We start from the raw sequence: 21,694 nt of genomic DNA on the forward strand, positions 1-21,694 counted from the left end.
AACTTTTAAGGTTTGTAACCTTAGCACCATCTGTTGCTACATCATTCTCTCTCACCCCCGATATCTAATCAATTGCCAAATCTTATCATTTTTACCTGTACAACATCCAACTTCTTATCTCTACTCATACAGTCATCACTGAGCTTCAGGCCCTCATCACCTGTCAACCTAGACTACTGCAAAAGCCTAATGTGCAGGCGATCCTGCACGTAGCTGCCAATGTGCTTTTTCTCAACTGCAATCTGGTCATATCACTCCCTTAATCAATAAATTCTAATGGCTCCCTACTGCTATGAGATAAAATAGACAGTTCTGTTTACCTTTTCAAGCTCTTCAAACCTAGTTCCAATTTATCTTTTCAGCAGCATCATATAGCACTCCTCCTCCCATGCTCCACAATCCAACCAAATTGGCCTTCTGCTCGTCCTTCATACATGGCATTCCATTTCTCATGTCCAAGCCTTTGCACTGACTTTTCCATGTCCAAAATGCACTCCTTTTTCACCTCTGCCTCACCAAATCCCTATTCTTTTAAGATGCAACTCAAGTGCCATCTTTTATATGAAGCCTTTCCTTATCCGAACTGCTGTGTCCTCCTTATATTTTGTATTTTATACTTAGTCTATACTTATATATGTATATGTATATGCTGCCTCAGCCAATAGAATGGAAGCTCATTGAGGTAGGGGTTGTTTCATTTTTTGTATTCCAATGCCTAGCATAGTGACTAACACAGCAGGCATTTAAATTCTTTCTGACTGGCTGAGACAAGTCATAAATTTTTCAGCTGTTCTGCTTTTAGCAGAAACTTCCAGCAGTTTTCTGAATATATGTAGTCTCCAACCAATACACCATGTCAGTTTTTTAATGTGCTTTTAAAATTCAACATTCATTTCTTCCTTTTGGATAGAAGTATGAAATATTCTTGCAGGACAATATTACTGTTTCTCTTTTCTTTGATTTTTACCTAAACGCTCCTGACCATGCTTTATCCACTCTGGTTTGTGGAATTCCATACAAGCAGTGATACCTATGAAACTATATTTATTTCCTTGCATTAAGAACACTAGGTCACTTTATTACCTGTACTTTATGGATTCCTACATAGGCATGTGAGATCATGAATATCACTGCAGCTCTTCTCATGTATCATCTGCTATGAATTACTGGGACTTTCACTGTTACTCTTACCCTGTGATAAATGCTCATCTTTATGTTATCTGGACTTATGGTTATAGGTGAGCTGTTTTCCCCCTCCAATTTCACGTTAAAGCATGGTCAGATTGACAAGTCTCCAGGCAAATGGAAACAGGCCGTCCTTTCACATGACAGCCATTCAAATACCTGAAGAGAGCTATTATGTCCCTTTTGAATCTTCTCTTCTCCAGGCTAAACATGCCCAATTCCTTCAACTGATTCTCATGATACGGACTCAAAGCTTCTTCACCATCCTGGTTACCCTCCTCTGGATATTCTCCATCTTATCAAGATCCTTCTTAAACAATGGCATCCAGAAATGAATATACTGCCAAAGATGAAGTCTGACAATGGCACAGTACAGTGGGACATCTGGGGAAAAACTGGGAACTTCTCAGCTTCTCTTAATGCGACCAAAATCGCATTAGCTTTGTTGACTGCCATACTACCCTAATAACTCATATTAAACTTCTAATATTCTAAAACACCAAGATCTTTTTCAGAAGTGAAACTTTAAGAAGGTTTTCCCTTTGCCATATGAGACTTGTTGAATTTAATTTTTTGTACCCAAGTGCAAGACTTTATATTTATTGCTACTGAGTTTCATCTTATATTATATTCTGCTCAATGCCTATCAAGATAAAATTTATTCCCATATAAATAAGAGAAATAGAAGAGTAGTCCTGTGGTTTGACAAGTTGAGAAATAAGTGTTACAGATTAAAATTAAATTCAACAAACATTTAAGCATCTACTGTGGGCAAGGCAAATAATGATTCAAATTAAAGTTTATATTCTATTAGAGGTACAAAACATACCAATGCAACAAATATTCACAAATGTAGGGATCAGTGACAACTTCACAGAAATCATCCCTGAGTTGAGCCTTGAAGGATGACAAGGACTCTAAGAGGTACAGATAATGAAGGAGTGCATTCTAGATATGGGAAACATTTTATGTGAATTTAGAGAGTTGGGAGATGGAATATCAAGTTAAGGGGATGACTAGTAGCCTAGTTTGATTGGAACACAGCTTGTGAAGAGGAGTAATATAAAAGAAGGATGGAAAGGTAGGTGAAAACCAGATTTTAGAGAGTTTTAAAAGTACTTGGTTGTAAGTAAATTTAGTGATACAACTCTTGTCTAGTATTTGTACTCTGATGTAATGGAAATCAGTCCCAGGAAGGGTCTTAAAGATCATTTTGTATGTATGTAATCAGATCTAGAAAGCTGAAGTAATTTGCAGGCACTACTTGGTGATTTATGTTTTAAAACAAATGTTTGTTGAATGGCAACACACAAAAAAAGAAACATAAAAAACACAAAATAAACATTTGATGAAAAGATACACGATACACAGAATTCAATGTATTAAGCTCAAAAAACAAGGGAATCAATCAGTATTCATTTACATCACTTCAGATAAAGTGGACTTAGTTACAGGTTGCTCCTTGCACTGGCTTTGCAGTAATTGATTTACTAGAACATGTACTCTCTGAGGGTACTTGGTGCATTGTCATCTCAGTGATGTAAGCAGAGATTTTCGCCAGTTTTTCTAAGCATAAATCTGTTCCAAGACAAGTATATAGTGGCTCAGAATATTTTTAAAACATGTGACTACTGAATAACAAAATTAATTTGCACAGACACTTAGGAAGTATAACTACTATATAATCATACTTTGTATGTATTTGTTGAATGAGTAATTCAGAGTAACATGGGTTAGATTTGTATGAACTAATGCAGAGCAAAATAAACAGAGTCATGAGAGAATAAATATGTACAAAGACTAAACATGAATGGGATTAAAAGGAAATTTAAAACTCTGAATATGAGGGTGGGGATGAAAGGAAGAGAAATCAATGAAGGTCCCAGGAGATGGTATTTCCTTCCTTCCAGGCAGGAAATTGGGGGGACTAACAGGATACAATAATATATTCACTGTCGGGCAAAGTTTCTATAATAGATGTTTTTTAAAAATTGTCTCTCTCACAAAGGGGGAAGGGGGGTTTCCAACCTGGAAGTGGAAAATGGTTACAGCAGGGGAGGGGGGAGGAAGAGAAGAATCTAACATTTACACATACCTACAATGTGCCAGGTACTATGCTAAGCACTTTAAAAATATCTCATTTGGTCCTCAATCAAAACAACCCCAAGAGGTAGGTGCTATTATCACCCCCATTTTACAGTAAAGGAAGTTGAGATGGAGATTAAGTTACTTGTTCAAATAGATGGCAGGATTTGAATTCATGTCTTAATGACTCCAGGCCCAGCACTGTTCACTCACTATGCCATCTAACCGCTTCAGGAGAGATGTGAGAAGATACCCATACTCCATCCTTTGCAGATAAGAGGTTCATGATTATGGAGCGTTGCATATATTTTCAGACTTTAAAAAAAAGTATTGATTCACAATGTTCCAAGACAATATCCAAGGACTCAAGATGAAAAATCTAGTTCTTGAGAAAGAAACGATGGCATATGAATACAGACCAATGCATGTTTTGTGGTTCATGTTTTCTTCCAAAAAATGACTAATATGGAAACATTTTACATGACTGCACAGGTATAACCTATATCAGATTGGTTACTATCTCAGGAAGGAGAGAGGAGGAGGAGGAAAGGATAAAATTTGGACTCAAAACTAAAAAAACAACGAATGTTTAAAATTATAATCTTACATGTAATTGGAGGAAAATATTATTTAAAAAAGGATGTTTAGAGAACAAAAAAAAAGTATCGATTCATTTTGCTGATTCCCTCCCTTTTGCTTTTTTTTTCCTTTAAAAATTTCGTTAAAGATATTATTTGCGGGAGCAGCTAGGTGGCGCAGTGAGTAAAGCACCAGCCCTGGAGTCAGAAGGAGCTGAGTTCAAATTCGACCTCAGACACTTGACACCTATACTAGCTATGTGACCTTGGGCAAGTCACTTAACCCCAATTACCCTGCCTCCCCCCAAAACTATTATTTACTCTCTGGGAGGGGCAGGAAAAGGGACACTGAAATTCTAGTTATGTAAAAACAAAAGACATCAATAAAATTTTATTTTAAAAAAATGAAAAACTATGAAAAATTGAATAAAGGATATCATCAGGAAATAAACGACAGAAAAAATTAACAGGCTTATCACATGGAGAGAACAAGGGATAACAGGTAGGCAGACAACAGTTTAGGTACTCCAATGTTATTCTCATGATACCAGGCAAAATGAGGATTCCCTGTGGCAAATTTATGAGGACTCTGACAAAAGTCACATAGAATGAGCAGGCACGAATAGGTAGTTATCTGTATTCTTGGTGGAACGTCCACATTAATAAGATTAAAGATTTATTTAAGAATCTAAGTAATATCACATTTATCTGACATCAAAGAATTATTCTATAACCCAAGATCTAGCAGCTTCTACATTAAGAGATCGAAGGGCTTGGAATACGGTATTCTGGAGGTCAATGGAGCTAGGATTAAAACCAAGAATCATCTGCCCAGCAAAACTAAGTATCATGCTCCAAGGCAAAATATGGACTTTCAATAAAATAGAGGACTTTCAAGCTTTCTCAGTGAAAAGACCAGAGCTGAATAGAAAATCTGACATTCAAACACAAGAATCAAGAGAAGCATGAAAAGGTAATCAAGAAAAAGAACAAGAAAAAGAAATTGCAAGGGACTTACTAAAGTTGAACTGTTTTGTTTACATTCCTACATGGAAAGATGATGTGTATGATTCATGAGACCTCAGTACTAGGGTAGCTGAAGGGAATATGCACATGTGTGTGTGTGTGTGTATCTTTATGTGTATATATATGTATACGTGAGTGTGTAGGTATGTATATATGTATATATACATAGAGAGAGAGAGCGCGTGCGCGAGAGACAGCGAGTGCGGGCACAGGGTGAGCTGAAGATGAAGGGAAGATATCTAAAAGCAACAAAATCAAATTAAGGGATGAGAGAGGAACATATTGAGAGAGGGAGATAGGGAGAGACAGAATGGGGTAAACTATTTCGCATAAAAGTAGCAAGAAAAAGCAGTTCTGTAGGAAGAGAAGAGAAGGCAGGTGAGGGGGAATGAGTGCATCTTGCTCTCATCAGATTTGACCTGAGGAGAGAATACCATACACACTCAATTGGGTATCTTACCCCACAGGAAAGAAGGAGGAAGAAGATAAAAAAGGAGGGATGATAGAAGGGAGGACAGATGGGGGAGGAGGTAATGAAAAACAAACACTTTCGAAAGGGACAGGGTCAAGGGAGAAAATTCAATAAAGGCGGATAGGTTAGGAAGGAGCAAAATATAGTTAGTCTTTCACAACATGAGTATTGTGGAAGGGTTAAACATAATGATAAGCATGTGGCCTATGCTGAAATGCTTGACTTCTTAGGGAGAGTGGGTGGGAAGGGAAGAGGGGAGAGAATTTGGAACTCAAAGCTTTAAAAACAGATGTTCAAAAACAAAACAAAGTTTTTGCATGCAACTAGAAAATAAGATACACAGGCAATGGGGCGTAGAAATTTATCTTGCCTTACAAGAAAGGAAGGGAAAAGGGGATGGAAGGGGAGTGGGGTGACAGAAGGGAGGGCTGACTGGGGAACAGGGCAACCAGAATACATGCCATCTTGGAGTAGGGGGGTGAGGGTAGAAATGGGAAGAAAATTTGTAATTCAAACTCTTGTGAAAATCAATGCTGAAAACTAAATATATTAAATAAAAAAAATTTTTAAAAAAGAATGAAAAAAAAAAAGAATTATTCTATAACTAGTAACCTCTTTAAAGGTCAAAGCTTCTTTTAATAGGATTCCCTTATGGATTATTAAAATGTGTATGGTCTATGCTTTTTTAAATTCTGGGTTTTCCCCCCATAGCTCTTTACAATCTCCTACCTTACAGTAATTAACTACCAGTATTTGCTCTTACTGAACTTGCATCCAGAAACACCCCTTTTTCACAACTGACACTCATCTCATAACCTGCTTTGAGTTGGGAAAAGACATTACCAAGCTTTTTAGGACTATAATTAATGAGGTTCTGGATGTGGGCTTAGAATGAAGGAAGCCAGCCTAATGGATTTTCTTTAATATCTCTGTTTGAAATTACCTTTCTACTTATGCATATAGCCAATTACAATAACTTACCAGTTTGAGTTTGTGACCTGTAAATCAACTGTGAAGGGGGCAAAATTGCCATGGGGTCATCTTTTAAAAGGCAACAGATAATAGAAATAAAGGCCAATTTAATCCACAGAAATGTCATTTTTGTTATCTATATTAACCATTTCTTCCACCAAATTCTTTTTCAGAGTTCTGAGAAAACAAAAATGACAACTGAGCTTACCTTAACACTCTTTGACCCACACAGGTGGAGTACAGAGTAGAAAGCAATAAATTTGGAGTCAGAACCACTTAGTACAAGTGACAATATGCCAGGTAACCCACAGCCTCTTTGTGCCTCTGCAGTACTTACCTCACAGGGCTGTTTTGAAAATCAAATGAGATATACCTTGCAAACTATTCAGCACTATACACAACAATTTCCTTATTATAGTTTCCCTTTCCGGTACACTGATGGAAGATGAGTAAAATACTGACAAAACAAGAGAAAAATCTAAATGACAAGATAATCCAAGTAATTAAAAGCTGGCCACAATTACCCTGTACTAAGTTAAGGTATTCATTAACCCAAACAGATGTACATAAAGGTGTACTAAAGTAAACTTAATGAGAAGCTGAATAGAATAGTGTATAGAGTTAGCACCTGACCTTTTATATTTCCAGTACCTGGCACACAGTAAACCCTTAACAAATGATTACTGGCTGACTGACTGCGGAAGGCCTGAGTTCAAGTCCTCTGTTACATAATGGGTGGGCAAGCACTTCATTTAACCTCTCAAGCAACTCTCCTAAAGTTTACTGAGAAGGTACTATTCTTCCTACATTAAAGAAAAGCTTCCTACGTTGAAGAAATAACTGTCTGATTTTTAAAAATGCTTATCAGAAAAATAATTTTTTGGCAAATTTACCTTAAACTTCAACAGAAAATAAAAAAAGGGAAAAAAACCATTGCTACGTACATAGCATAACAGAAGAGAGGATTCAATATAAAACAATAAATTTCCATTCCAAGAAAGCCTATAGAGTAAATACTACACGTTGTTTTCAAAGCTGCCCAGTTAGTCTTTGCTTCCTTGTAGGTTTTCTTTTATTGTCTGCTGTGCACTTTTTACTTTATTTCCCACCCTAAAGAAGGCTACAATTAAGTGCAGATATATATAGATATCTATAAACATATACATATACACATACACATAAGATCATACAATGCTTATTTCCACTTGTCATCTGTTTCTCTGGGGGTGGATAGCATCTTCCTTCATAAGTCCAAGTCTTTCCATGTTTTTCTAAATCAACCAGCTCATCATTTCCTACACTGCAGTAATATTCCAACCCAATCACATTCTGTCCCATTAAAATATTTTGCCAATTTTCTGCATTCCTTCTATTCTTGGTTGCGAAGGTCTTATTCATACAAGAAAATTTTAATTTAATCAAAATTATCCATTTTATACTTCAGCAATATTCTCACCTTACAATACAGTTTAAGGACTAATGCTATTGAATTTGCTTCTTTTACATCTTTTTTGATGGTTTCTTTGACATTCCTGACCTCCTTGTTCTTCCAAATAAACTATGTTGTTATTTTTTCTAACTCAGATAATTTTCAGTAACTTAACTGGGATGGCATTAAATAAATAGTTAGGTAAAATTTTTTTTATCATATTGGCTTTACCTACCCATGAATAATAAATATTACTTCAGTTATTTAGGTTCAACTTTATTTGTATGAAGTGTTTTATCTTTATATTCATAGGAAAAATAATTTTTGAATGATATTCCTTAAACCTGAATAATTTAACAGAATCTATAATTCAGCAATGTATTTATCTAATTTACCTGAAAGTGAGTATATTCACCCAACATTTGCATATCACCAATAATACCTCTTGACTTCAAGTCCAACCTTATTTCAAAACCTACAAAACTCATAGTACACACTCAAAGACATATTTACTCTCTCACCTGTTTGTGATACATTCCTTCCTCATCTCCAAATCTTCTTTCAAAGTCAGCTTAAGTTGGCTTTGCTATTTTCCCCTCCCACTTCTAGTTGCTAGGCTCTTGTTCTCTTCCTTCTATTACCCTAGGAATCTATGTGGCACCACAGATAATATTAGACTAAGGGTCAGGAATATCTGAGTTCAAATCCTGCTTCACAGGTGGGCTTTATGACCCTGGGTAAGTGATTTAACTTCACACTCTGCCTCAATTTCCTCATCAATAAAATAAAGATAATAATAGTACCTACCTCATAGGTTTGTCAACATCAAATGAGATAACATATGTGAAGATTTCTAAAAACCTTAAAGTGTTATATAAATGTTAGCTATTATTATAAAAAGTAATCTGTATTAGAACTTATCTATGTATAATATTGTATCCCCAAGCATAACATAACAACACTTTCAGCACCTCTGACATTGTCTCTCATGCTTTTTATAAATTGTAATCAAATACTATACATGCCAGTTCAACATTTTACATCAGTTTCTTTATACTCCACTCCTACCATTTCAATTTAGGTGTCTTTAAGGCCTTTCTAACTACTCACACGAACTATTCTGCTCCAATCCACCTTTAACACCGACACCAGAACAATATTGTACACATATATATACCTGGTTATGTCACTGTTCTGCTTCAAACACTTCAATGGCTCTCCACTGTCTAACCAATTAAAGTTAAAACTCTCCTCCCTGGCACTCAGGGCCCTCCATTATCTGTCCTCTTCCCCCATCCAGACATCACCTATTACCTTTGCTCCAAACACCTACTTTCTGCCTCCCAAACACAGAATTCAATCAATGCCTTTGCTCACCTTGTTCCCTATGCCTGGAATATCCTCTTGATGTTTTCCTAGGGAATTCTTACCCATTCTTTAAAGTTCACTTTGGAATTAAAGTTTTATTCTGTCCTTCATGAGTCCTTCTCTGATATTCTTGGTCAATATCCACTTAACCTGAAGACTACCTTTGTTTTGTAACTCTTACTGAACTTATTGGTATTACCACATTAATTATGGCTAAGTGCATTGGTATAATTCCCCTGGCAGATTTTAAATTCCATGAATTCAAGAACAATGCCTTACATTTTTAATTTTCCCCTGTGTTTATCTTACATACACAAGTATCTGCTTAATGAGCACTTTACAGTGTGGTCCCTAAAAATATCATTTTATTTAGTTTACCAAATAAAATTATAGTCAAACCCTAAATAGGTCAGGTGAACAACTCTGCTCCTCTCTACAAATAGACCTCTGTTTTGATCACAGTAACAAAGCACGTATTTATTGCTCATTAAGTCAAAGAGTGGTGAATCTGAAATAAGAACTTTCTAACAAATCAATAAAGACAGAACAGGCAGTGTCAGTAATTAAGCGTTTACAGACTTGAAATGGACAAGATGGACAACTAAGAAGCATAGTAACCTTATTCTTATGATAGTGTTTCACAGATTATTATTACTACTGCAAATCAAAAGGCAGACCAGAATCAAATGACCACAACTACTGAATCAGTACAATACTTTCTAGGCATATGGGATTTATCGCCTTTATATTACAGAGTTTAATTAGTGTTTTCAAACATTATTATCCTTCTTCATACAAGTCTCCAATACTTAGGAACTAAAAGGATTTAGTATGGATATGATCCACACAGTAGATTATGCCAGAGGGATAAAACAATCAATCTACATTTACTGAACATTTAATTAGTATAAACCACTGTAAAGGAATGTTAAAAAAAATAAGGCAGAGACCTTTCCTTCCTATAATTAACAAACTAGATGAGGAAGCAAAGATATATGTCTGTATATAGGATACAATATAGGATAAATAATAGTTGTTAATGCTATTTCAGAGAAGAGATTATTTGTGTTCTAGGATTCAGGGAAACTTTCAGAGAAGTAGGGCTGAAACTGAATCTTAAAAGACTGGGTAGATTTAAAGTGGACAGAGCAACAGAGGGAGGAAAGAAGGAAATAGTCTGTAATTTACTTCATAGTCTGTCCCTTACCAATACGTATTGGGAGGAAGGATTTATAAGAACCAATCTAAATGAGCTATTGCGTTTCTCACGTTCAATTCATATTGAATGGGAAGTAATAAAATAGGAGACAACCATTTTCATGCCACAGTATAGTAAGATTTACAACTAGGAGCTAGAAGAGATCTCTGAGACTATTTAGTCCCACCCCTTCACTTTACACATGAGGAAATAACTGAAGACCAGGAAAGTTAAACAAATTGTTCAAAGCTCTTAAGGAGTCTACAACTTAAATAATTTAATTAATGAAATACAGGCAGGTAGGAGTTTGTGAAAAGCTTCAAGTGACAGGCAACTAGCATATAATATTTATTAACAGCAGAAATTGCCCAATTCAATATAGATGGGACTGATCATGATATAATAGTTACTGATCCAAAAACAAAGAGCAAGAGAAACAGTGAATAAGTCGTTCGATTCAATTTTGGCTGCTATATGCCATGGTGAAATATTAAGATATTTTGTAATAGAATACATACCCCAAATATTTTCCAACTAATTGCAATTTTAATCAATGAGCTATTTTGTCAAGGCAACATTAACATAAAAAGCTTCCACTATCTGTCTTAGAGTACATCAGTTGAAGCAATGATCTGACTTACTTAATAATCATAACACAAATTTGGTAGTTACTTTTAACCTTTAAAAGTATTGGAGAAAAAAAAATAAAAAAATAAAAAGCATTGGAGAAATAATTATGCCGATTATTCCAAATTCCTTTTGAAAATTTTGCCTCCTAAATTATTTTTTAAAAACAAAAAAATGACTAATACAAAAATTACTCAATTATATGAAAGTTTTCAAGAAAGATCAATAAGAATTGTGCTTTCTTACCTCCAGGTTAAGGTAAAGTTCACCCAAGAAGAGCACAAAGGAATGAAATCGTTTTCTGGCAGCTTCATCTCCTTTTGCAGCCTGATCTCTGTTTTCATACTCAGTTCGACATCTAGCAGACACAGACACACAGACAGATTAAAAGACTCTCAAGATTTTAAAATGCTTTCTTAAAGTAACTTCTGAGTTTTACATTCTCACCAAATCAACTACAAATTAGAAAATGGCCTTAAAAATAACATGTGCACACACACACATTCATATATATGTATATGTGTGTGCAAATATATATACATATGTAAATACATGTACATCTATATAAAATAAACACACACATAAAAAAAAATCAACAAAGTTGGCAGTAAAATGAATTCCTATAAAACTCAATTCTCCTATCTACTTACACTCAATCCAACACACAGAAGTTCTAATACGCACAAGGTACTAAGCTAAGTGCTAGAAATACAGAGACAGAAACAATCTCTGTTCTCAAGTTCCTTTAATTTTAGTGGGGGAGGAAGGAGGAGGAAAAACACAGATAAGTAAATACAAAGTGCTATTAAGTACAGGGTTTAGGTAAAGATGTCATGTAGAAAGTACCTGTGTTGTGCTTTAAAGAATGGGACTCTACAATGCAGATGTGAGGAGTGAGTGAATTTCAGGCATGGAGGACCACTTATGGGAAAGCAGAGGCAGGAAATCTAATGCCAAGTAAGAGGAATACCTAACAGGCCAGTTTTTAGGGAACGGAGAGGCAGGAAAAGTAGAACCAGGGAGTCATATCATGAAAGGCAGGTGAAGGACCTTATATTTTATACTACAAGCAATAAGAGGTGGGGGTGGATTTAGCATATGTTTTAGGAATAACACTTTGGCAGCTATGTGGAAAGTGGAATGGAGAAGAGATTAGAGAAAGCGAAGACTCACCTAGTAATTAACTTGCCCCTCACTGTACTTTGCTGACTGCTTTGACTGCCAACTGTCCTCATGGTAAATAGCAACGTCAAAGTTTTATTCAAGTTTAAAAACCCCACAGGTTGAATACATTGATGTAGCATAAATTTTTTCCTGACTCCTCCCCATCCTATACATTTTCTTCAATACTGCAAAGATCCTTGATTTCACCTATGTGGGCATTTCCTCCAGGACAACTTCTCTGCAATTTAGTAGACAATCCTTCAAGAGTTGCTGTAGTCAAAAAAATTCAGTCCTTCAGTCAATCTGGGGTCAAGCCTCTTTGGTTTTAGTTAAGCTGATTTCCAAATGACAAATATTTAGTCCACATACAGTTTACTGCCAGATACATATTCAAAGCCTTCTGAGATTTGTCAGAGCTTGTGCTTTTCTAGCATAATCTCTGAAAGTTCAGGCTTCTCCATATCACAATGAGACAGCAGAACAGGACTTTAGTGAAGGGAAGTCCTATGTGAATAAATAAAAAAGCTCAGTCCCCTTAAAAAGTTTCTACTCACATACCCAAGTTTGTTTTACTTGTGAATAAAGGAGAATTCTGTTTTATTTAAAAGCCAAGGAATTTTAATTCATTAACATTTATGACATCTGAAGAGTAAAAATTTCAAAGCAAAAATTCAAATTGACAACCTTATATTTTCAATCCATTAGCCTACTATCAGGAGATTCTTTCAATAGATGGTTTCTCAACTTGCTGTGCAAATAGTTCTCTTTTCTTAACCCCTACAGACTTCTATACGCTGAACAGCATATCAAATTTAATAAAAATTTGTTCGTAATTTGCTATCAGTAATTTTAAGTACATTAGTGTTAAAAATTAAACTATATGTTTACATTAGTGAACTTCTGGGAAAAAATTTAAATAAAAATGTTTGACATTTAAAAACTTTTATTTTTCTTTTAGAAGAGATAAGCAGCCTGTGAAGATTAGGGAGTGGGGGATAACTAACGCCTAACACTGCGTACATATGGTCTAGGTTGGCTGTGCTTTTGTCCTGGTCAAGAATTTCACCCTGTCATCTTGTCCTATATACCCCTTAGGAAGTGCTACACAGTAGGGTACATCAAGAGAGTAAGAATAAAGAGTCACAAGTGAACATTACAATAGGTAGGTAGGAAACACAAAGGATGTAATCCTAAGGCTAATTTAATGCTTGTAATTTAAAAGTTTAAGGTGAAAATGAAGGAGGCATGGAAGAACTTCATGTATTTCATATATTTTCCCTTACCTTTTAAGTAATAACTGCCGGAAATTTCCACTTTGTGGACTAATGGTTAGATGATGAGACAAATAATTACACAGCCTTGCTCCCATGTAAGAGAAGTGTGGTACAGTTGTAGCCTTTTGATAGAAAAATGGGAATACAATAATTTTTACATGAAACAAGCAAAATATGTAAATTAATATTTTTTAAAACGCCCTAGTGGCAACAATATGATTCAGGAATAAATGCACATAAGAAATTGATGTATTTCAACCTAAAGAACTGGCTATATTATATTACTAAGCAGACAAATCTCCAACTGTTTCTATTTGGAGTAAGAAAATGGCCTTCCCCCAATGCTCGCTTAATGTAGCCAATTCAAGAAGAATAACAAGCTTTAAATCAACTTTAAAATTTGCCTGTAATAAAAAAGTATAAATACCCAATACTCCATAATGTAATACATTCAAAACCCACTAAGTTCAAGCCAATTAGTTCAAGCCACCATTACAGTGATGCCAGAAATGATATTATCTTTTAAAAAGTCCTTTTCACTTAGGTGTGATAGCACAAGCCTGTAATTCCTTCTTCTGAGAGAGGATGAGGCTGGTGCATTGCTTGAGTTAGTGAAGTTGTGAGCTGGAGAAGGGCTAAAGGAAAAGTATAATGAAACCATATTCATACTGGTCAGAAAACCACACTCTATAAATTTATACATAAAAATCGGCAGGAATTTTTAAGTTATAAAGACCTTATAACAAAGAATTCTTTTCAAATTCCAAAGAATATAAATAAATGTTCCACCCACTTGAGACATATTAAAAAGCCTTACATAATTAATGCTATATGACAAAATTTACCCTGTTAAAAGAAAAAAAGTATGTATTGCTGAAAGTTGTGTTTTCTATATGGCAACATTATATAGGTTAACATAATGACCTGGGATAGGAATCCTGGTTTCCATTACCAAATTTCAGTTCCTTAACTGCTTAATATCTCAAATGTCCTCATCTGTATTAAAATACTTTTTACAAGTGTTCTGCAAAATGCCACAATATGTTGTATGCTATATCAGACATACACAAGTAATACATACATAATTATACAAAGTTTTAAAATGTGTTTTAATTGTAAGGGCCAGATTTTACATAAACAGACCGGATATTTTCCCCTTCAGGAAAACTTTTTAACTCATGTTCTGAAGGCTCACATCAGGAAAAGCACATTAGGATGATCAACTCCATATTCAGCTTAGAACACAGTCCTTGGTTTCAATGACCAATGAGAGTGCATTCTAAATTTCTATCTTTGTCACCCTTGGCCTAACAGAAGACTGAAATAATTCCTGGCTTTTCTCCTTACAGTTTATCTCAAAGCAAGCAAATAATGCCTTCATTGATTTCAATCACTTAGGTTTTCTTGCATCAGAAGGTAGGAAAAATTATAACAGCCCCTTGATGTTTCACTTAACGTAGATTTTTTTTAGCCCTATATGCCTGATCCTGGGGTTCAATTACCCAATTGTGAGGTTCCTGAAAGTGTATTTGCGAAATCACTTTTCAATTTCCAAATAGATAAAACTTGCACAATAAAATCTCCATATAGCATTGGTTAATGCAAATAAGCTAAATCATATTCCTAACACTAATGGCATAAAGGCATTTTATTATATTACTTTTGTAAGGAACAAATTGTTCTCTCTACAAGTCAATTTTGATAACCATGTAAACCAGTAATTTATTGTGATCCTTTGGAATTTTGCTTCAAAACTATTAAAGGCCATGCATAAATAAACACACAAAAATGGCCAAGTGGAAAGATTGTTTCTGGTTGATGCAGAAGATGGGAAATGAAATAAAATGAGAAAAACAAGATTTAGGAACAAATAAACTTTTAGTAAAGAAAAAGAGTTTGCCTTCCTATCTACTGGATTCAGAAATTAATCTACTTAAAGTTACTTAAGGAAGCCATTTTGCTACTGCTATTAGTAAATCCCAAGTTCTTCCTGCTGTCAAGAAAAGGGGCAGTGTCGTCTTGTTCTCTCCAGTTAAGAATATGAACTGTGTGTCTCTGCTCTCGGGTTTATTTTCTATTTGTATCCTTAGTGGTTAGCACATTGCTTGGTTCATAGTAAGCACTTAATAAAATGCCTTTTTATTCATTTATTTACTCATTGCCACATCAGCAATGAAGTTAACAACTGCCACAATTCTGGCAACCACATCGAAGAGAACCCTAGATTTAGCTTTGCAAAGCTATAGGGAAATCATTGGCAATTCTATTTTTGGCTACACACACAGTTCCTCTTCTAGTTGGCAGAGTGGCTTTACAGTATTCAAGGCAGTAAATCAGAGATATTATTAGTCTCTCTTCTACTAATACTTAGTATTGGAGACCATAATACCAATAAAACTATGTACCAGTTCCCTTTGAAGGTTATTTTGTTTGCAATCAGTGTATCTCAACACCAGCTGTCCTAATTCATACAGAAATACTAAAAAGAACACACTTTTAAAGGAAAAACAAAACAAAAAAGCACAATGTGGCACCTTTCTCATTAATATTTCAATGTTAATATTAATATTTCAATGAATTAAACTTTTATTGAACACTATGACATGCAAAATGCACCATTCTAAGTGCTGGAAGTAAAAAGAGAAAAGTTAGTCTCTCCAAGAGTTCACATTCTAATGGCGGATACAATATATATGGAAGGTTTCAACTACAAGTTAGATGGAAAGGTCTAATGGTCTATAGGGTGCAGTGGCAAAGCAGATAGTACTATCACTTCCACTGATAAAAATCCTAAGAGTTTCTAAAATTGAACCATTTTACAGTGTCAAGGGCTTTGGAGACAAGAACTGTATTTTCAATTGATGTCACTATGGAACCTAACGGAACAGTTGCCAAGCTGTCTCTCTACAGGTGCTATTTTCTAGGACTATGGCCTTGTACACTGGGTCAGCACTGAAGACTGTTTCTTTTTTTCCCCTTTACCAGTTCAAAGAACTGGTCCATTAGCTTCTTTCTCTTGTTTGGGGTACACTGGCTGATAGATAACCACCAAACTCTATGGGACTAGCCTGGGGTCAGTGTTTTGCTCTGTAATTGACTGGTTGGTTTTCTTTAGTGAAAAGTTATTCTGTTTACAGTTATCAGCAAATTATAAGCCATTCAAGAACTAGCAACAGACTAAGCATTCAATGAATGTTTATCGATTTGGAAAGTTGGCCTTTCTAACTTAGGATGACAGAATCTTAGTGTAGGAAGGGGAACCTTAGAGATCATGTAGTCTAGGGACTGATAACCTATGGTCTATGAACTTAAAAAAAAAACTATTTCAACATAAATGGTTTCCTTTGTAACTCTATGTTATTTCATTTATTTAAAAACATTCTGAGAAGAGGTACATAGGCATCACCAGACTAACAAAAGGGGACCCCCATAACAAAAAAAAAATGTTTAAGAATTCCAGATCTAATCTAACTCTCTCATTTTGCAGCTGAGAAAACTACTGCAGGTACCAAGCAGGAAAGCTGAGATCTGAATCCATATCCTGACTACAAATCTGGAACCATACATCTCTCCCTATATCATCACGATGTATATCACCCCCTCTTCCCCACTCCCAATTCCTTATGTATTTAGGTCACTTAAAGTTTTTATGATTAGAAAGTGAAAAAATGTTCATTCACTCACTGGTACTGCTAAGTGGTAAAAGACAGCATTTTTCAAGAAAAAGTACACTGGATTTGGCATCAGAGACCTGGGTTTTAGTTCTAGCTCTGACATATGACTGCAGTCAAGTCACTGGCTTTATGCCTATTTCGTTATCTTAAAAATGGGGATTCTACCACTTGGAACAACTGCCCCACAGAGCTTCTGAAAAGAAACTGTACGACACTGCTTAAGTTTAAATTATTACTTTAAATTACTTGTTTGTGTATCCAAAGACTTCTAATGCTACTAGCAACCTACAAACTACTGCAGTCAAGTGACACCCTCAGAAATTCTCTCAGCAAGAGCCTACATATTTTACACCAGAATGTTCTTACAAAATTTAAAATGATTTTCCATTATAAAATTTAGTTTTTGAAAATATTCATGGATCTAGCTCAAGATAATAAAAAAAAACACTCTGCCCCTAGGATCCAAAAAACTGCCACTATAGCCATATAGTCTTATAAAGGCTAAAAGCTAGCATTTATAGAGATACTGCTTTAAGGTTGTGCAGAGCATTTTACATATATTACCTAATATGATCCTCAGAACAACTCTGGGGAGTGGGTCCTATTATTATCTTCATTTTGCAGAGGAGGAAATTGAGACTTAGAGTTTAAGTGACTTGTTCAGGGTCACACAGGTAGTAAATATTTGATGAGGGATTTGATATCAGGACTTCCAGACTACAATCCTCCATTTTCAATCCTTTTAGATATTAAAAAAATCATAAGAGCTGCTTTCTCCATGGAAATCTTTCTGAGGCACACTACCTAGAATTCCAAACATGAACCAGGAAAATGGATCCAAAAATTCTTGCCATTGCTTCTCTTAGTTCTAAACCTACAGAAGTATAAATATGCTGTGTTTGTTTCTTGGCCTAACTTTCCTCCATTTCATTAGAATTTTTCATATTTAAAACTTAAAATAACATTGGAACCATTTGGAAAAGATGCTATTGCAGGGCTGGGGACTAGGAGGATGGAGGTACATGCCAGTTGTCTCTGCTAAGGCTGGCAGATAGACTGAGATCGAAAAGTAGTGAGCTGTAGTAGGGCTAAAGCTGACTGGCGATATGGTGAGCATCAGGGAAGGACTACCAGGCTGCTTAAGAGGGAACCAGCTTAGATCAGAAACAGAGGTCTGTGCTTCTGTGCTGATCAACAGTGTATGGCTGCTGTACTTTCAGCATGAGCAAGATAGGGAGATGAAACCTCAAAAAATATTTTTTAATAAAAAAATAAATAAAAGTAAAAGACTACTTACTCAAAGCCTGGAACATAGCAGGCACTTAGTAAATGTTTTTCTATTCCCTCCACTGGCCTTAAATAAATTCGTATTTTTAATTTCATCATGGTTTTATTGCTGTGTTATTTCATCTATAACAGAGCTAACATAAGGCCCAATTGTAAAAAGTTTAAAACTAGAGAGAAATGGTCTTTCTAGACAATGGTTTTATGTAACTTAACACAGCAGTTTTTAATCTCTTGTATGGTTTTTAAACTCATTCTGATTTGTACTAGCAATCTGTGTATTGGTCTTATCTTCCCTTGTAGATGATAAATTCTTTTGGGGAAAACATTGCTTGCTCATTTTTTACACAGTGCCCCTAGCACAATGCAGAACTCGGAAAATAATAGTTGAAGGCTTTATTTTTCTGATGGCTTAAAAACTACAATATTTTCAGTACTGTGATTCTAAATCTGCTCTTAATTTGACACACACTCTTAATCTGTTTTGATAGGGAACCAAACTCACAAATAATCCAGAATATTTGTAAGGTATAATGTCTCCCCAATTACCTCTTCGGTTACCAGGGCTGCTATAAATTGGAGGAAGTGAATTACCTGAATTTTAATTACTTTTATTTTCCTTGCCTACCATTAGAAGTAAGAAGTCATATCCACATCTTTACAGAGAAGTGCTGGACTAATATGCAAAACTGGATACACATTTTTGGACAGGGCTAATGGAGGGATTTTCTTTATTTACTTGTAAGAGTTTAGGGTTTTTTCCCCTTGGATATTGCAGAGGAAAAAATAAATACTGGATAATTAAAAACAAAGTTTAATAGTTTTTTTAAAGTAAACAAGGGATGAAGGCAGAAGATCAAATAATCCATAAATCTGGTCATCTATATAATCTAAGAGAACAATGATTTTATCATTCTATGCCATCTCTATGAAATGAAGTTAGGAATGTAACTTGGCTTTGACAGAGTCCCTGAAAACACTTAGTAAGAAAATACTAATAGGTTAACACACTGGGAAACATTTTTAAAAGACTCATTTTTCACCAAGTAGAAACTAAAACTCTGGCAACTAAAAAAAGCCACAGGAGTGTTTTTGCCCCCTAACTTGTCTCATGCTCTTCGATTAGTAACTTTGGAGAGAAGCCCCTGGGTGTTATGATGAAGAGTGGATAATATAGCAAAACAATATAGACAGAACGATATTATGGCTTTAATTAGAATGTCAGCTTCTTCCAAACCTGCGTTTTTCACATTCAAAGATCATCCACTATCAGTAGGCTCTGAAGCCTAAATTGTTTTTTCAGTAGTCATAATGGAATGCTATGAAGCTTCTATTCTCTTTCACTCAATTGCCTGTGACTAACTACATCCACTTACAAGATTCCTGGCTCATCAAGGGTGAATGCTGCGCCTGTCAAACTCTCTCTGAAGCTAACTATCCTATACAAGAATCTCTGTTCCTATAAATCCAAACTGAGTTAACCATCTCCAATAAGGAAAGACCTATGCCAATATGTGGAAAAATACTAAACATAAATAAAATATAAGTTTTCTGTTCATATTATGAACATTTTGAGCAAAAGCAAATAATCTTTAAAAACCCAGAAGTTTCATAATAATGAGAACTAGCATTTATATATCACTGTAAGGGTTACAAAGTAACTTATATGTTACCTTATTTGAGTCTCCCAATGACTGGTGAGATAGGTACTACTGTTATCCCAATTTTATAGATAGGGAAACTGAGGCAGATAGCTTGAACAGGTAACACAGTTAGTTAAATAGCTGTGTTGGGAATTGAACTTAAATCTCCCTGACTCCAAGTCCAAAGCTATGATATCTAGCTGCCTAACAAACTTTAGACTAAATAGGAAAACATTAAGAGCATAGAGGATCGAAGGTTTAGAACTGGAAGGGACCTTACTTAGAGTTCAACAATCCTAATCCCCTTATTTTATGAGGAAATGAAGGCCCAGAGGGCTTAAGTTATAAGCCCAAAGTATATCGGAAAGCCAGTATTTTAATTTAGTTGTCTCACTCCAAATTCAACACTGTTCCACTACATCACAATGCCCAATGAAAAAAAATTTTAAATGACTATTAAATATTCAGTTCAACTAAACATGCTGTAAAGTTTCTAAATATCACTTCATTGTAGAAGTGGATTAAGAACACTGATTGTAAGTTGAACATTTTTATATCAAAAACTATTTTGTAGGATTCTAAAGTTACCCTATAGCTTTTACTCAAGTTCCTATAGATTACATGGGGGTAGGGGTACAGGAGAAAAAGGAAGAGGAAAAAATAATGTTTATAAGGGTTCATGAGGTCAGAGACTGTCATATTTTAACTTTTTTCTCTAAACTTATTGTTCCTGGGTGTTCTTTCACTCCTATTTCAATACTGCTATATAATCTAAGCCAAAGAAGGAAAAAAATAAAGTGATACTATTTATTTCTGAATCCTAGAAGTAAAAGGAGGGAGGTAGGAAGAGACCTCTGTTCAATGCAATTTAATGCAACTCCATAAGCATAAAAAGGTGAAATAAGTATAGGCCTCTCAAGCACTGTATATTACCTATTTCCTCTGGGCTCCAAGAAAGCTATATTTATAAGATCAAATGGTATCAAATCAAAATATAGGACATACCTGCTGGTAGATGAGTTCCACAAGGTCTTGTAAAGCATCATCAGTAGTGACCCAGCCTTTAAGAGTCTCAGCAAATTGATCAATTTCAGTTTCAAAACTTCCTGGCTGTTCTGTAAGGTGATTCAAAAACTCCTGTACAAATTCTGTAAGAGTAGGATAACCATCACATCCATCTTCATAAGAAGAATCCTACAAAATAACCATACATACAATGAAATTCATGGGTAAATCTCAGGTAATCCCTCTGCCAATGCAAACCACAGATTTCTCTACCACTTAGAATCTGACTTGGCCAACAGAGCCAGTACATGCTGAGGCAGAACCTGAACCCAGGTCTTCCTGGCTTCCATACTAGCTCTCTAATTATTCCACCAAGATGCCAACTATCAAAATCTAAGAAATTATTTTTTATATGACTTTAGGGAAGATCTCTAAAGACTAACAATGAACTACTAAAGTACTGATTTTTAAGTTCCCCTCCCAAAGGTATTTTTTAATTTAGCTCAAAGTGAACTAAAAAAACTAGAGTTTGAGGGGTGAAAAAGCCCCTTTTGGGTGCAGCTAGGTGGCGCAGTGAGTAGAGCACCAGCACTGGAGTCAGGAAGACCTGAGTTCAAATTCGGCCTCGGACACTTGACACACTTACTAGCTATGTGACCTTGGGCAATTCACTTAACCCCAATTGCCCTGCCTTTCCCCCTCAAAAAAAA

At 35.3% G+C, this 21,694-nt stretch overlaps 1 protein-coding gene across 4 annotated transcripts in view; it reads right to left on the bottom strand.

Moving 5' to 3' along the window:
- The window catches only part of PAIP1 (poly(A) binding protein interacting protein 1), a 43,763-nt gene that overhangs the window by 15,551 nt on the left and 6,518 nt on the right, over window positions 1-21,694 (bottom strand). For all 4 annotated transcript variants that reach the window (XM_036735201.1, XM_036735210.1, XM_036735194.1 and 1 more), the window contains exons 3-5: window positions 20,985-21,173; window positions 13,388-13,500; window positions 11,187-11,298 (exon numbers count right to left, since the gene is read on the bottom strand). In XM_036735201.1, the coding sequence (XP_036591096.1) occupies window positions 11,187-11,298; window positions 13,388-13,500; window positions 20,985-21,173 (414 nt within the window). The remainder of the gene's footprint in view (window positions 1-11,186; window positions 11,299-13,387; window positions 13,501-20,984; window positions 21,174-21,694) is intronic.

This window comes from Trichosurus vulpecula, chromosome 1 (genome assembly GCF_011100635.1).
Source record: "Trichosurus vulpecula isolate mTriVul1 chromosome 1, mTriVul1.pri, whole genome shotgun sequence".
Classification (NCBI taxonomy): Eukaryota; Metazoa; Chordata; class Mammalia; order Diprotodontia; family Phalangeridae; genus Trichosurus; species Trichosurus vulpecula.